Source organism: Pristiophorus japonicus, chromosome 7 (assembly GCF_044704955.1).
Source record: "Pristiophorus japonicus isolate sPriJap1 chromosome 7, sPriJap1.hap1, whole genome shotgun sequence".
Taxonomy (NCBI): domain Eukaryota; kingdom Metazoa; phylum Chordata; class Chondrichthyes; family Pristiophoridae; genus Pristiophorus; species Pristiophorus japonicus.
Window position 1 is genome coordinate 12,271,723 of NC_091983.1, and position 17,344 is coordinate 12,289,066.

Consider the following 17,344-nt stretch of genomic DNA (forward strand, 5'->3'; position numbering starts at 1 on the left):
AGGATATGGCTTAAGTTTGGTGGGTAGGACTTTGCAGCAAGGTTCCTGCACGATCACCACATGGGGGCAGCACTGTGCTCCTTCTATAGGACTTTGCCATGTCCAGCAGTCTAAACAGGTCCTCTGTTTCGGGCCACAGAAAATTATAAACTGCAACAGCAACTTACATTTATATAGCGCCTTTAACAACAACTTGTATTTATATAATGCCTTTAACAGAGTAGAATGTCCCAAGGCGCTTCACAATTTTATCAGACAAAATTGAACAACACGCCACATATTAGGACAGGTGACCAAAAGCTTGGTCAAAGAGGTATGTTTTAAGGGGCGTCTTGTAGGAGGAGAGAGGTAAGCAAGGCAGGCTTAGGCAGGGAGTTCCAGAACTTGGGGCCTAGGCAACAGAAGGCACGGCCACCAATGGTTGAGCGATTCTAATCAGGGATGCTCAAGAGGGCAGAATTAGAGGAGCGCAGATATCTCGGGGGTGGGTGGGGTGGGGAGGGGTTGTGGGGCTGGAGGAGATTACAGAGATAGGGAGGGGCGAGGCCATGGAGGGATTTGAAAGTAAAGATGAGAATTTTGAAAATTGAGGCGTTGCTTAACTGGAAGCCAATATAGGTCAGCGAGCACAGGGGTGATGGGTGAGCGGGACTTGGTGCGAGTTAGGACATGGGCTGCCGAGGTTTGGATGACCTCAAGTTTACGTAGCATGGAAGGTGGGAGGCCAGCCAGGAGAGCGTTGAGTGTGGAGGTATCTTCCTCTCCAGGTCCCAGCTTCATGTGCGTGTAGAGCAGAGTGCATCAATCACCCCATAGACAATTGCACTCTGTGGAACAGGCACCATTAAACGCGTGTCCCGAGAGGATGTGGTTCCTGTACTGCATAGGCATCCCTTCTGTCTGCCATTGCTGTGCTGATAACTATGGGAAGTGTAACCTTTAACATCTGTGGAAAAAAATGAAGCAGTTCCATGTGGTTTTGTCTGGTAGCAGTCCCTGTAAACACTGTGCACAGTTCTAGTCTCCATATTAGAGAGAGGATATAGAGGCCCTGGAGAAGGTGCTAAAAAGATCCACAAGGATGATCCCAGAATTGAGAGGTTAGAGCTATCAGGAAAGATTGAACAGGCTGAGGCTCGTTTCTCTTGAAAAGAGAAGTCTGAGGAGGTGACCCGAGAGAGGTCTTTAAGACTATGAAAGGGTTTCGATAGGGTAGACGTAGAGAAGATATTTCCACTTATGGGGCAGTCCTGAACTTGAGATCATGTAAAATAGTCACTAATAAATCCAATGGGGAATTTAGCAGAAATTTCTTTGCCCAGAGAGCAGTGAAAATGTGGAACTCGCTGCCACAGGGAGTGGTTGAGGCGAAAATAACATCGATGCATTTAAAGATAAGCTAGATAAACACATGAGGGAGAAAGGAATAGAAGGATATGGTGATAGGGTGAGATGAAGAGGAGGTGGGAGGAGGCTCGTGTGGAGCATAAACACCGGCACAGCCCCGTTGGGCTGAATGGCCTGTTTCTGCGCTGTACATTCGATGTAATTCTATGCGGATATTACACTTTGAGACATAAATACTTGTGGATTACTTAGTGATGTTCTACCGAATCTGGATAATCTTTCCGCAGGAGCTACATTTACTGCCGCAGAAATTGACCTTAAAATACTGCAGAATTCTCTGCCCATAACACACAAAGTACATGGAAATCCTGTTACTGATCGGGATTAAAACTAAAGTGGCTTTGAACAGGATTAGAGGTTATAAATATAGACCGGAAATCCGGAATGATGAAATACTCCACTAGTGTTATGGACCAGTTGGGCTGAATGGCCGGTTTCTGTGCTGTAAAATGTTATATAATTCAGGCACTATACACAGAGCATAAAAAGCCAGCTCAATCTGCATTAATAAGCACGTTGCAAAATTCAATGTCTTTGTTTTCAGGGTTTGAGATGACATTTAAATATACACAGCCATGTTGAAAGGTTATGAAGATCACTCAAGCCTCCACAAACTTTCAAAGGATTGAAAAAGAAAGCAAGGAGGATGGTCTAAGCTGGGCAGCGGACAACGGATTGAAATCTTTGCAGAACTACAATATCTCATTCCACAATTAGTACAGAATACAAGACAAAAAAAACCCGGCATATATAAAAGTTACTTCAATCACAACTTTCTTTTTAAAAATTGAGCAGTAGTTGAATTTCTGCTGTAACATAAGAAATAGGAGCAGGAGTAGGCCATACGGCCCCTCGAGCCTGCTCCGCCATTTAATACAATCATGGCTGATCCGTAACTGTATATAGATGTCATACTGATGTTAGAGTTGAGTATTCAAAGTGTAACAAAGTTGCTTAACAGTTTAAACTGAGGTTCGATGTCATACTCTGCTGCTTGTTAAGAATTTATCTTAGAGAGAATCTGTGGAGACTTATTGATAGTTAACTCACTGTCACTGAAAGCTCCCATAGTTAGTTAACCCAATGATTACCGAAGGCGGGTAAGGCATTCTCAAAGATATATGGAGTTGGGACCAGCCAAGGAGCGTGACCTAAAATATTTCTTGTCCTTTTGTTATCCCTGTTCAATCTATCCCTGTTCAACCCCACAGAGAGTGTGCCGGTAATTTGCCGATGTGCATTCCTGGTGATCACCGGGAGCTCTGTACTGTCAAATCAACCCTTTTATTTCCATGGGCGTGACCTTTTAGGCTTCCGTGGGTTCACCGGCTGGGCTAAATAGGCCTGCAATGGAACAAGCCTGTCGTGTCAGTTTGATTTTTAGTAAGGGCAGGTGAGGAAGCCTGCCGATTCTCAGGGTTTTCTGGGTCCCACTGATGGGACTGTTGCAATGGTCCGCCGGACATTCAGGCTATCAGATGGGCCATTTTAATGGACGTCAGTGAACTGGAAGAGAATATTTCAACACCATTAACTGAAACCTGCGACCTCTACCCCCTAGAAGGACAAGGACAGCAGGCGCTTGGGAGCGCCATCAGCTCCAAGTTCCCCTGCAAGTTACACGCCATCCTGACTTGGAAATATATCGGCCGTTCCTTCATCGTTGCTGGGTCAAAATCCTGGAACTCCCTCCCTAACAGCACTGTGGGAGCACCTTCACCACACGGACTGCAGCGGTTCAAGAAGGCAGCTCACCACCACATTCTCAAGAGCAATTAGGGATGGGCAATAAATGCCGGCCTTGCCATCGACACTCATCCCAGGAACGGATTATAAAAATAGTCAACTTTTCTGTCAGGGGGACTAATATTTACTGCTGGCCGATATTTATCTCTCAACCAATATCACCAAAAAAAACCCAGATTATCTAGTCATTATCTTATTGCTATTTGTGGGAGCTTGCTGTGCGCAAATTGGCTTCCGCGTTTCCCACATTACAACTGTGACTACACGTTTAAAAAAAAAAGCACTTCATTGACTAATAATCTCTTTGGGATGTCCTGAGGTTGAGAAGGCGCTATATAAATGTAAGTCTTTCGATTGAAAAATCAGGAGGCTGCCACGGTCAGCAAGACATGGTACTGACTATTCCGACAGTTAACTAGTTGACTATTCCGACAGTTAACTAGTTGACCATTCCGACAGTTAACTATTTAATACTCACTGAATGAAGTCTCCAATCGAACCATGCAACGGAGGAAGTTATCGAAATCGACTTGTAGGTAGATGTCCGAGTATCGGAGGACCAACAACTGCAGTAATTGATTGTTGAGCTGAAACCCTGCAAATCAAACAACGGTTGGAGTTTGATTACTATCAGAGTTATTGAGAACCAAATCATTGAGACATCTGGGATTTTACTCCAGTGCGTTGGGCCATCACTGAAGGCGCAGTGTCCCCAAACAAAGTCCCCAGTGACACCTCCCGGGGCTGCCACCATGTTGCTATAACCTTGCTCGTCCTCCGGGACCACTCCTATCATGGATACTGATTTACAGCAGCTGAATAATCCTGTTACAGGATTCTGGGATTTTTACTAAAGCTTAAAAATTCAAATTCCCTGTCAAGGCATTTCTCCAGGGCCCAGTGAGGCTCAGATCACTTCTCCAGGGCCCAGTGAGGCTCAGATCACTTCTCCAGGGCCCAGTGAGGCTCAGATCACTTCTCCAGGGCCCAGTGAGGCTCAGATCACTTCTCCAGGGCCCAGTGAGGCTCAGATCACTTCTCCAGGGCCCAGTGAGGCTCAGATCACTTCTCCAGGGCCCAGTGAGGCTGGGATCACTTCTCCAGTGCCCAGTGAGGCTGGGATCACTTCTCCAGGGCCCAGTGAGGCTCAGATCACTTCTCCAGGGCCCAGTGAGGCTGGGATCACTTCTCCAGTGCCCAGTGAGGCTGGGATCACTTCTCCAGGGCCCAGTGAGGCTGGGATCACTTCTCCAGGGCCCAGTGAGGCTGGGATCACTTCTCCAGTGCCCAGTGAGGCTGGGATCACTTCTCCAGTGCCCAGTGAGGCTGGGATCACTTCTCCAGTGCCCAGTGAGGCTGGGATCACTTCTCCAGAGCCCAGTGAGGCTGGGATCACTTTTCCAGGGCCCAGTGAGGCTGGGATCACTTCTCCAGTGCCCAGTGAGGCTGGGATCACTTCTCCAGTGCCCAGTGAGGCTGGGATCACTTCTCCAGTGCCCAGTGAGGCTGGGATCACTTCTCCAGAGCCCAGTGAGGCTGGGATCACTTCTCCAGAGGCCATTGGTGCCAAACTCACTTGTCCAGGACCATGATTCCAAACTTTGTGATGTTGTTGCAAGTCCTGACCTTTGCTTTAATTATTGAAGCTGTGCACTGGATCTCAGGAGAGCGCCAACAAACACCCAAGAACGGCCTCTCCTGCTGATGGTGTCCGCCAGAATGTGATGGTTTTAAGTCGCATTCTGGAGACTTAAGCACATAATCCAGGCTGACACTCCAGTGCAGTGCTGAGGGAGCGCTGTACTGTCTGAGGTGTCGTCTTTCGGATGAGACATTAAACCGACGTCTGCCCCTTCAGGTGGATGTAAAAGATCCCATGGTACTATTTTGAAGAAGAGCAGGGGCAGTATCTCTGGTGTCCTGGCCAATATTTATTCCTCAATCAACATAACAAAAAAACCCAGATGATCTGGCCATTATCACATTGCTGTTTGTGGGAGCTTGCTGTGCACAAATGCCGTGTTTCCCCACAGTACAACAGTGACTACACTTCAAAGAGTACTTCAATGGCTGTAAAGCGCTTTTGGAGGTCCTGAGGACGTGAAAGGCGCTATACAAAGGCATGCCTTTTTCCTTTTTTTTTGACAGGAGCGGCCTAGTGCCTGCCCTAGTTCCCTACCTGCGTTTTTGACGGCAGATCGGAGTTCGTGAGCTGATATGGTCTTAGATTTGTCATGATCGCACCTCAGGAAAGCAGTCTACCAGCCGGAGAAAATGGGAAAAACAAAGTGAGAGCCGAAGAGTTAACATGCAAACCGCGGGCCCACACCAAGAGTCCTTCCACTGCCCCATTTACCTTCCAATGCTTCATTCGATTCCAGAAGATCTTAAATTCCTCAAACCCAAGTCCTTTGGCATTGTCCTTCTGCGTTTGACAAGAAGTCAAGGGATAACTCTCGGTTTTGTAACTCTGATAATGCATCTCTCACGGTTGGCCGTTGATGAACAATAAGAACCCAATTGGAGTCCGAGCTGGTTCCCCTGCCCAGCCCCTGCGATGTTTTCCTCATTAAAGACACTTTAAAAATGCTGAATATTACCAACAGAAAATAAACTTGTTCGCACACATTTTGGGAAATTGCTGCACACTGTCATACACTGCATGCTCATGTAGAGGACCATGTACAGTGGACACCTCAAATCACTGGAGAAATAGCACCAACGATGTCTCCAGATCTTGCAAATCCCCTGGGAGGACAGACGCACCAACGTTAGTGTTTTTGTCCAGGCCAACATCCCCAGTATCGAAGCACTGACTGACCACACTCAACCAGCTCCATTGGGCGGGCCGCATAGTTCACATGAGACTCCCAAAGCAGGCGCTCTACTTACACAAGAACATAAATAGGAGCAGGAGTAGGCCATACGGCTCCTCGAGCCTGCTCCACCATTTAATACGATCTTGGCTACTCCGATCATGGACTCAGGTCCACTTCCCCACCCGCTCCCCATAACCCCTTATTCCCTTATCAGTTAAGAAATTGTCAACCTCTGTCTTAAATTTATTCAATGACCCAGCTTCCACAGCTCTCTGAGGCAGCGAATTCCACAGATTTACAACCCTCTGAGAGAAGAAATTCCTCCTCATCTCAGTTTTAAATGGGCCGCCCCTTATTCTAAGATTATGCCCCCTAGTTCTAGTCTCCCCCATCAGTGGAAACATTCTCTCTGCATCCACCTTGTCAAGCCCCCTCATAATCTTATACGTTTCGATAAGATCACCTCTCAATCTTCTGAATTCCAATGAGTAGAGGCCCAACCTACTCAACCTTTCCTCATAAGTCAACCCCCTCATCTCCGGAATCAACCAGGTGAACCTTCTCTGAACTGCCTCCAAAGCAAGTATTTCCTTTTGTAAATATGGAAACCAAAACTGCACGCAGTATTCCAGGTGTGGCCTCACCAATACCTTGTATAGCTGTAGCACGATTTCCCTGCTTTTATATTCCATTCCCTTTGCAATAAAGGCCAAGATTCCATTTGCCTTCCTGATCACTTGCTGTACCTGCATACTATCCTTTTGTGTTTCATGCACAAGTACCCCCAGGTCCCGCTGTACTGCAGCACTTTGCAATCTTTCTCCATTTAAATAGTAACTTGCTCTTTGATTTTTTTCTGCCAAAGTGCATGACCTCACACTTTCCAGCATTATACTACATGGAACTCCTACACGGCAAGCGAGCCCCAGGTGGGCAGAGGAAACATTTCAAGGACACCCTCAAAGCCTCCTTGATAAAATGCAACATCTTCACCAACACCTGAGAGTCCCTGGCCAAAGACCGCCCTAAGTGGAGGAAGTGCAGCTGAGAGGGCACTGAGCACCTTGAGTTTAGTCACCGAGAGTGTCATGTATTCAACCATCATTGTAACCCACGTATAAACTGACCTAAGTTGTACACTGTGAGAACAATGACCACTAGGTGGTGAACTTGTGGGAGACACTCCTAGCCTGGACTTTCAGGTATAAAAGGGGAAGCTCCACTCACCACGATCACTTGAGTGCTAGCGAATAAAGGACTGGTCACAGAGTGACCTTCTCTCAAGTATGGGCCTCATGTGCATTTATACTGTGTAGTAAGGACATATTATTACCGACGAGAAATGGATTTAAACCACGCAAGCATGGCCACTAGCAGCACAGACAAGTGGTACTGTATTGGGGATGATTGGGATGATTTTATTGAGAGACTACAGCAAAATTTCATCACTAAGGAATGGTTGGGGCAGGAGTCAGCCGACAAACGCAGGGCTCATCTCCTGACGGTTTGTGGATCCAGAACGTACTCCCTGAAGGACCTCCTAGCGCCAGAGAAGCCGGCGGACAAGATGTTTGAAGAGCTCAGTAAGTTGATCGGGGAACACCTTAAACCGGCGAGCAGCATGCACATGGCGAGACACCGGTTTTACATGCACTGGTGGCGAGAAGGGCAAAGCGTTCCAAACTTCCTGGCAGATCTCCGGCGACTGGTGAGCCTATGTAAGTTCCCAGATGCATGCAGAGCAGAGATGCTGTGAGATTTTTTTATTGAGGGCATCGGGCACGTTGGGGTTTTCAGGAAACTGATTGAGACCAAAGACTTGACCCTGGAAATGGCGGCCTTGATGGCCCAGACTTTTATCTCAGGGAAGGAAGAGACAGAATGATGTTTGACAAAAATCTTGGTTTAAATGCAGCAAATGGACAGGGAGTCAACATTGTTAACGCGGCACACAGTTCTCCAGGCAGACAGGGGCAATCGGACATGCCCGAGCATGTAGTCGAACCCAAAGGGGGAATTCAACAGAGACAATGGCTAGCTGAACGGCGATTCACGCAATCGCAATGGACAATGCGGCCAGTAATGGGGCCATCAACACCTGTCAATGGTGCATTTAAGGACAGTTACAGAGACAGTCAGAGACGATCGACTGGTAATGGACCTTTTGTTTCCAACAATGGCTCATGTTGGAGGTGTGGAGGCAAACACCCAGCCAGAGTTTGCAGATATCAGCAATACACCTGCAGAAATTGCAACGTCAGCGGTCACTTGGCGCGTATGTGCAGGATGCCTGCAGCCAGGTTGATGTACAAGGAGGACAGGCCCGATGTAAGCCCTACGAGGCCAAATGAACACTGAGGGAAATCGCTGGAAGCTGAAGTTCAGCGAGTTCATGTGGAGCACATATACAGTTCATACACCAGGACGCCACCGATAATGATGAAAGTGCTCCTCAATGGCATCCTAGTATCAATGGAGCTAGACACGGGGGCCAGCCAGTCCCTGATGGGTATCAAACAGTTCGACAAGTTGTGGGCGTCCAAGGCCAGGAGGCCAGAATTATCGCCGATTGACGCACAGCTACGGACATACACAAAGGAGATTATTCCGGTAGCGCCACGGTAGTCATGACCCACAAAGATTCGGAGAACAGGTTGCCACTCTGGATTGTCCCAGGGGACAGTCCCGCACTACTGGGGAGGAGTTAGCTTGCTGTCATGAACTGGAAATGGGGCGATGTCAATGCAGTTTCTTCTGTGGAGCGAGTATCATGCTCACAGATCCTGGACAAATTTGACTCACTATTTCAACCAGCATTGGCACTTTCGTGGGGGCTAAGGTAGTGATTCACATAAACCCGGACGCCAGACCAGTACACCACAAGGCCAGAGTGGTGCCGTACATGATGTGGGAAAAGATAGAAAGCAAATTGGACCGCCTGCTGAGGGAAGGCATCATCTCGCCAGTCGAATTCAGTGACTGGGTGAGCCCGATTGTGCCGGTGCTCAAGGCGGATGGGTCGGTCAGGATATGTGGTGATTACAAGGCCACCATCAATCGGGTGTCACTCCAAGACCAGTACCCGCTACCGAGAGCGGAGGACCTCTTTGCGACGCTATCCTGTGGCAAACTTTTTTCAAAATTCGACCTGATCTCAGCTTACATGACCCAGGAGCTGGCAAGTGAGTCGAAGAAGCTGACCACCATCACGACACGGTTTCCCCATCACGACATGGTTTCCCCACAGTAGGCAATCGGCCTGAATCGAGAGTTCATCCCTGCGCCTGTGAAATTGTTTAAATTCCTCAGGGCATACCCCGTACGTGGCTGCCCAGTCCCCATTGAGTACAACAGATGCCCGTTCGGGATTCACTTGGCCGCCGCGATCTTTCAACGAAATATGGAAAGCCTCAAGTCGATTCCAGGGACGGTGGTTTTTCAAGACGACATCCTCATCACGGGTTGCGATACTGAAGAACACCTCCACAACCTGGAGGAGGTGCTACGCAGACTGGACCGGGTAGGTCTGCGACTGAAAAAGGTGAAGTGCGTCTTCCTAGCTCCAGAGGTAGAATTCCTGGGGATGAGGGTAGCAGCAGACAGGATCAGACCGACTGTGTCCAAGAAGGAAGCGATCCAGAGAGCACCCAGACCCCGTAACACGACGGAGCTGCGTTCGTTCCTGGGGCTCCTGAACTATTTTGGTAACTTTCTTCCCAAATTGAGCACGCTGTTAGAGCTGCTACATGTGCTCCTACGCAAAGGTCGCGAATGGGTCTGGGGGGACAGCCAGGAAAGGGCTTTTGATAGAGCACGCAATTTGTTATGCTCCAACAATCTGTTAACGCTATATGACCCATGTAAGAAACTTGTTTTAACGTGCGATGCATCATCCTATGGGGTCGGGTGTGTGTTGCAGCATGTGAATGCCAAGGGTCAGTTACAGCCGGTAGCTTATGCCTCCAGAAGTCTGTCCCAGGCAGAAAGGGGCTACGGGATGGTAGAAAAGGAGGCGCTTACATGTGTATATGCAGTAAAGAAAATGCACCAGTACCTGTTTGGCAGGAAATTTGAGCTGGAGACAGATCACAAACCCCTAACATCCCTTTTGGCCGACAACAAGGCCATAAATGCAAACGCATCGGCCCGCATACAGAGGTGGGCACTCACGTTAGCTGCCTATGACTATATAATTTGGCACAGACCGGGCACCGAAAACTGCGCCGATGCACTCAGCAGGCAAGCCACCACTGAGGGGGCTACCGAGCATGCTGCTGAGATGGTCATGGCTGTTGAATCTTTCGAAAGCGACAGCTCACCTGTGACAACCCGTCAGATTAAAGTCTGGACAAATAGAGACCCACTGCTGTCTTTAGTCAAGAAATGTGTCCTGAATGGGGACTGGGCAGCCACGTACGGGGTATGCCCTGAGGAATTTAAACAATTTCACAGGCGCAGGGATGAACTCTCGATTCAGGCCAATTGCCTACTGTGGGGAAACCGTGTAGTCATGCCCCAGATGGGCAGAGAGGTGTTCATCAGAGAACTCCACAATGAGCACCTGGGCATTGTCATGATGAAGGCAATTGCCAGGTCACACGTTTGGTGGCCAGGGATAGAAGCAGATCTGGAAACTTTGTGTTCTCAGGTGCAACACGTGTGCCCAGCTGGGCAATGCGCTCAGGGAAGCCCCCCTTAGCCCCTGATCCTGGCCCGCTAAGCCATGGTCACGCATCCATGTGGACTACGCAGGTCCTTTCATGGGAAAAATGTTCTTGATTGTAGTAGACACCTACTCCAAATGGATCGAGTGTGACATTTTAAATTCAAGCACATCCTCTGCCACGGTAGAAAGTCTACGGGCAATGTTCGCCGCCCATGGTCTATCGGATGTCTTGGTCAGCGACAATGGCCCGTGCTTCACAAGCACTGAATTCCAGGACTTCATAGCAGGCAATAGAATTAACCATGTCAGAATGGCACTGTTCAGGCCGGCCTCAAACGGCCAGGCGGAGCGAGCAGTGCAGATAATCAAACAGGGGAGGCTCAGAATCCAAGGGGGTTCCCTACAAAGCCGCTTATCACGCCTCCTGTTGGCCTACAGATCCCGACCACACTCGCTCACAGGGGTTCCACCTGCAGAGCTGCTACTGAAAAGGACGCTCAAAACCAGGTTATCCCTTATATACCCCATCATGAAAGAAATTGTCGAGAGCAGGCGTCAGTCACAATGTGACTACTATAACAGGAATGCGAGGGCGCGAGGTATCGATGTCAATGACTCTGTCTTTGTCCTCAACTACGCTGCAGGGCCCAAATGGCTTGCAGGCACTGTGGTGCCAAAGAGGGGAATAGGATTCTGGTAGTTAAATTACCAATGGACAAATCTGCCGCAAACACGTGAATCAAACAAAAAGGTGGTTCAGCAACCCCATAGAAGAAGCAGAGGAAGAACACGACGTAGAGTTCACTCCACCACAGGTGACCAAACACCAGAACCAAGTGGAGGAGAGCCCAGTCACTGTGGGCAGTCCGGACAGACCTGAGGCACTGCAAACAGCAGACACTCAGGCCAGCGCCCAACAACCGGAGCCCCAACTCAGGCGCTCTACAAGGGAGCGTAAACCACCAGAGAGACTTAACCTGTGATCCCAATAAGACTTTGGGGGGGGAGGTGATGTCATGTATTCAACCATCATTGTAACCCATGTATAAACTGACCTAAGTTGTACACTATGAGAACAATGACCACTAGGTGGTGAACTTGTGGGAGACACTCCTAGCCTGGACTTTCAGGTATAAAAGGGGAAGCTCCACCCACCTTCATCACTTGAGTGCTAGCTAATAAAGGATTGGTCACAGAGTGACCTTCTCTCAAGTATGGGCCTTGTGTGTATTTATACTGTATAGTAAGGACATATTAGAGAGCATGCAGAAACCAAGCGCAGACAGCGGAAGGAGCGTGCGGCAAACCAGGCTCCCCACCCACCCTTTCCTCCAACCATTGTCTGTCCCTGGGACTGTAATTCCCCTGTTGGACTGTTCAGTCACCTAAGAACTCACTTTTAGAGTGGAAGCAAGTCTTCCTCGATTTCGGGGACTGCCTATGGTGATGATGCTCGATACACAACTTGTACTGTGATTATGGATGATATTTGGATAGCAGTTATACAGTCCAGGGATGAGGGACTTCAGTTACGTGGATAGACTGGAGAAGCTGGTGTTCTTCTCCTTGGAGCAGAGAAGATTGAGAGGCGATTTGATCGAGGTGTTCAAAATCATGAGGGTAGATAGAGAGAAACTGTTCCCATTGGCAGAAGGGTTGAGAACCAGAGGACTCAGATTTAAAGTGATTGGCAAAAGAACCAAAGGCGACATAAAAAACTTTTTTATGCAGCGAGTGGTTAGGATCTGGAATGCACTGCCTGAAAGGGACAAAGTGTGTTAAAAAGACAAGTCTGAAGGCTTTGTGCCTCAATCCAAGGAGTACTCGTAATAAGATGGACGAATTAACTGCGCAGGCAGCTATTAACGAATATGATATAATCGGGATTACGGAGACATGGCTCCAGAGTGACCAAGGCTGGGAACTCAACATCCAGGGGTATTCAACATTCAGGAATGATAGACAGGAAGGAAAAGAAGGTGGGGTAGCGTTGCTGGTTAAAGAGGAAATTAATGCAATAGTAAGGAAGGACATTAGCTTGGATGATGTGGAATCTGTATAGGTAGAGCTCGGAATACCAAAGGGCAGAAAATGCTAGTGGGAGTTATGTACAGACCACCAAACAGTAGTAGTGAGGTTGGGGACATCAAACAAGAAACTAGAGATGCATGCAATAAAGGTACAGCAGTTATCATGGGCGACTTTAATCTACATATAGATTGGATTAACCAAACTGGTAGCAATACGGTGGAGGAGGATTTCCTGGAGTATATTAGGGATGGTTTTCTAGACCAATATATCAAGGAACCAACTAGAAAGCTGGCCATCCTAGACTGGATGATGTGTAATGAGAAAGGACTAATTAGCAATCTTGTTGTGCGAGGCCCCTTGGGGAAGAGTGGCCATAATATGGTAGAATTCTTTATTAAGATGAAAAGTGACACAGTTAACTCAGAGACTAAGGTCCTGAACTTAAGGAAAGGTAACTTCGATGGTATGAGACGTCAATTGGCTAGAATAGACTGGCAAATGATACTTAAAGGGTTGACGGTGGATAGGCAATGGCAAACATTTAAAGATCACATGGATGAACTTCAACAATTGTACATCCCTGTCTGGAGTAAAAACAAAATGGGGAAGGTGGTTCAACCGTGGCTAACAAGGGAAATTAGGGATAATGTTAAATCCAAGGAAGAGGGATATAAATTGGCCAGAAAAAGCAGCAAACCTGAGGACTGGGAGAAATTTAGAATTCAGCAGAGGACAAAGGGTTTAATTAGGAGGGGGGAAATAGAGTATGAGAGGAAGCTTGCTGGGAACATAAAAACTGACTGCAAAAGTTTCTATAGATATGTGAAGAGAAAAAGATAAGTGAAGACAAACGTAGGTCCCTTGCAGTCAGAATCAGGTGAATTTATAATGGGGAACAAAGAAATGGCAGACCAATTGAACAAATACTTTGGTTCTATCTTCACGAAGGAAGACACAAATAACCTTCCGGAAATACTAGATGACCGAGGGTCTAGTGAGAAGGAGGAACTGAAGGAAATCCTTATTAGGCGGGAAATTGTGTTAAGGAAATTGATGGAATTGAAGGCCGATAAATCCCCGGGGCCTGATAGTCTGCATCCCAGAGTACTTAAGGAAGTGGCCCTAGAAATAGTGGATGCATTAGTGATCATTTTCCATAGACTCTGGATCGGTTCCTATGGATTGGAGGGTAGCTCATGTAACACCACTTTTTAAAAAAGGAGGGAGAGAAAATGGGTAATTATAGACCGGTTAGCCTGACATCGGTAGATGGGAAAATGTTGGAATCAATTATTAAAGATGAAATAGCAGAACATTTGGAAAGCAGTAACAGGATCGGTCCAAGTCAGTATGGATTTATGAAAGGGAAATCATGCTTGACAAATCTTCTAGAATTTTTTGTGGGTGTAACTAGTAGAGTGGACAAGGGAGAGCCAGTGGATGTGGTGTATTTGGACTTTCAAAAGGCATTTGACAAGGTCCCACACAAGAGATTAGTGTGTAAAATTAAAGCACATGGTACTGGGGGTAATGTATTGACGTGGATAGAGAACTGGTTGGCAGACAGGAAGCAGAGAGTAGGGATAAACGGATCCTTCTCAGAATGGCAGGCAGTGATTAGTGGGGTGTCGCAGGTCTCAGTGCTGGGACCCCAGCTATTTACAATATACATCAATGATTTAGATGAAAGAATTGAATGTAATATCTCCAAGTTTGTAGATGACACTAAACTGGGTGGCAGTGTGAGATGTGAGGAGGATGCTAAGAGGCTGCAGGGTGACTTGGACAGGTTAGGTGAGTGTGCAAATGCATGGCAGATGCAGTATAATGTGGATAAATGTGAGGTTATCCACTTTGGTGGCAAAAACACGAAGGCAAAATATTATCTGAATGGTGACAGATTAGGAAAAGGGGAGGTGCAACGAGACCTGGCTGTCATGGTACATCAGTAATTGAAAGTTGGCATGCAGCCGGTGAAGAAGGCAAATGGTATGTTGGCCTTCATAGCTAGGGGATTTGAGTATAGGAGCAGGGAGGTCTTACTGCAGTTGTACAGGGCCTTGGTGAGGCCTCACCTGGAATATTGTGTTCAGTTTTGCTCTCCTAATCTGAGGAAGGACGTTCTTGCTATTGAGGGAGTGCAGCGAAGGTTCACCAGACTAATTCCCGGGATGGCAGGACTGACATATGAGGAGACACTGGATCGACTGGGCCTGTATTCACTGGAGTTTAGAAGAATGAGAGGGGATCTCATAGAAACATTTAAAATTCTGACGGGACTGGACAGGTTAGATGCGGGAAGAATGTTCCCAATGTTGGAGAAGTCCAGAACCAGGGGTCACAGTCTAAGGATAAGGGGTAAGCCATTTAGGGCCGAGATGAGGAGAAACTTCTTCACTCAGAGAGTGGTTAACCTCTGGAATTCTCTACCACAGTTGATGCCAGTTCGTTAGATATATTCAAGAGAGAGTTAGATATGGCTCTGATGGCTAAAGGGATCAAGGGGTATGGAGAAAAAGCAGGAAAGGGGTACTGAGGTGAATGATCAGCCATGATGGTGGTGCTGGCTCGAAGGGCCGAATGGCCTACTCCTGCACCTATTTTCTATGTTTATATGTTTCTATGAAAGGCTGGTGGAGGCAGACTCAATCACAGCTTTCAAAATGGAGTTGGATAAGTAGCTGAAGAAAAATATTTACAGGACTAAGGGGAAAGGGAGCGAGAGTGGGACTAGCTGAGAGTCAGCAGGGGCTCGATGGGCCGAATGGCCTTCTTCCGTGCTGTAACCATTCTGTGATTCTATTCTACGATTTGATGGAGGCAGTGCATCCGCAAGGATCAAGGCGATTGGTTTTGGTCATCAGTCAGGGGTACCAATGGGTGTCCACTGTGTGTGGCTCAGTGGGCAGCACACTCGCCTCTGAGGCTAGAAGGTTGTGGGTTCAAGTCCCACTCCAGGGACTTGAGCAAAGAACCAAAGGCCATTTGAGCACATAATCTAGGTTGACACTCCCAGTGCAGTACTGAGGGAGTGTTGCACTGTTGGAGGTGCTGTCTTTTTGTACACTTTACAGGCACAGTATTTAATGCGTGTGTTTAGAATATTTCTCGATATTAGATCTACAGAATTTCCAGATGATTACTTTTTACAATTTTTAAATAAGTGAGCCCTAATTTAATAATTGTATATTAATTTGACGTTTGTGGTAACTCGAACAGTTTGCAGATCAGTAAATGCTGGTCACGTTTGAAGGAGAAAATATGTCACAGGATACGGTGTAGAGAGTCACAATACTGCGACACGTCTCGATGTCAAAACCGTCGGCTACCATTTCCTTTTCTGTAAAACAAAGAGCGTTAGTGATGAATCAAGGACCCGCTGCCCTCTGCAGGAGTGTGACACACAGTTCATGGACTGGGTCCATCCATGACGACTCTCTCCGATCAGGTAACTGGGACCCGTTCCTGCCAGTTTAGGCCGAAGCTGATGGACCCAGGCAACAGGACCGATGGGGCCTGCGAAAGACAAGCCTGGAAGTATTTTTGTAGGCCCCAGAGGAGCAGAGGTTCCCCCGGCCAAATCATTTGGAGACAGCCCCTCCCCCACCTGCCTCGGGACCCCCACCCTCCATGACCGCGACCCCACCCCCACACTCCCCTTCCCCCACCCCGCAACTCAACCAGGGATGGCCACACCGGCCCGATTCTGGCTGCGGCGAGCGGCGGGAGGGAGGAGAAAGGGGAGGATAGACCTCTTCACCACTGGAGGTGGGTGCTTGGCCAACGCCCTCCCAAAATAGGCCGCAAGCCTTCGTTTTCTGCAGCGTGAAACCTTCGTACGGAACCAGAGGAGCTCCCATTAGCAACACTGCAGGCCGTGAACTCACGTTGAGCAAACACGCTGTTTAAAATATTCTGCAGCTCATAAGCATTGATTTCCAGATCCTGAAAGAGAAGAGTGCAAAACATCAAGTCATTTGGGACTCATGTCAATAATATTCTGTCATGCGTCTTCCAAAGTATTCTCGCTTCATTTTATTACATCGAATGTCCAGGCCATCCGGCCCAACGGCTCTGTGCCGGTGTTTATGCTCCATCCACTTCCTCTCACCCCGTCAACGTGTCAAGAGTAAGGCCCACCCCCACCTTCCAGACACAAACACGATGAAGTGAAATCAAAGGCAATGGAGAAGACCCTTGACCACAGTTCCAGCTCCTGGTGTTGTCTGAGCAGGTCCCTCGAGCTCCACACACCGGCCCGGATCTTCCCGGAGCACCGCCCCCCAACAGTGTAAGTGCGGCGGGAGAGGAGACCGCGCCTGCCATCACCAAAACCACTGACCCTCTCCCAGACCTCCAGCTTGGGAATGATTTGCGTAGCTGGAGAAAGCTGATCACCCCCTCCGAGGTGGAGCACATACCTCTGATAGATCACGCTCACTCCTGAACCTCCCCGTGACCTCAGTCCTGAACCCCCCGTGACCTCAGTCCTGACCCCCCGTGACCTCACTCCTGAACCTCCCGTCTCCTGAACCCCCCGTGACCTAACTCCTGACCCCCGTGACCTCACCCCTGATGCCCCGTGACCTCACTCCTGAACCTCCGTGACCTCACTCCTGAACCCCGGTGACCTCACTCCTGAACCCCCGTGACCTCACTCCTGAACCCCCCGTGA

The 17,344-nt window shown here is 48.2% G+C and overlaps 1 protein-coding gene across 1 annotated transcript in view; it reads right to left on the reverse strand.

Annotated features, from left to right (window-relative positions):
- capn9 (calpain 9) overlaps positions 1-17,344 on the reverse strand; it is an 88,724-nt gene that overhangs the window by 6,541 nt on the left and 64,839 nt on the right. The window contains exons 14-18 of the mRNA XM_070884822.1: positions 16,557-16,614; positions 15,945-16,009; positions 5,510-5,578; positions 5,333-5,411; positions 3,632-3,748 (exon numbers count right to left, since the gene is read on the reverse strand). Of these exons, the coding sequence (XP_070740923.1) occupies positions 3,632-3,748; positions 5,333-5,411; positions 5,510-5,578; positions 15,945-16,009; positions 16,557-16,614 (388 nt within the window). The remainder of the gene's footprint in view (positions 1-3,631; positions 3,749-5,332; positions 5,412-5,509; positions 5,579-15,944; positions 16,010-16,556; positions 16,615-17,344) is intronic.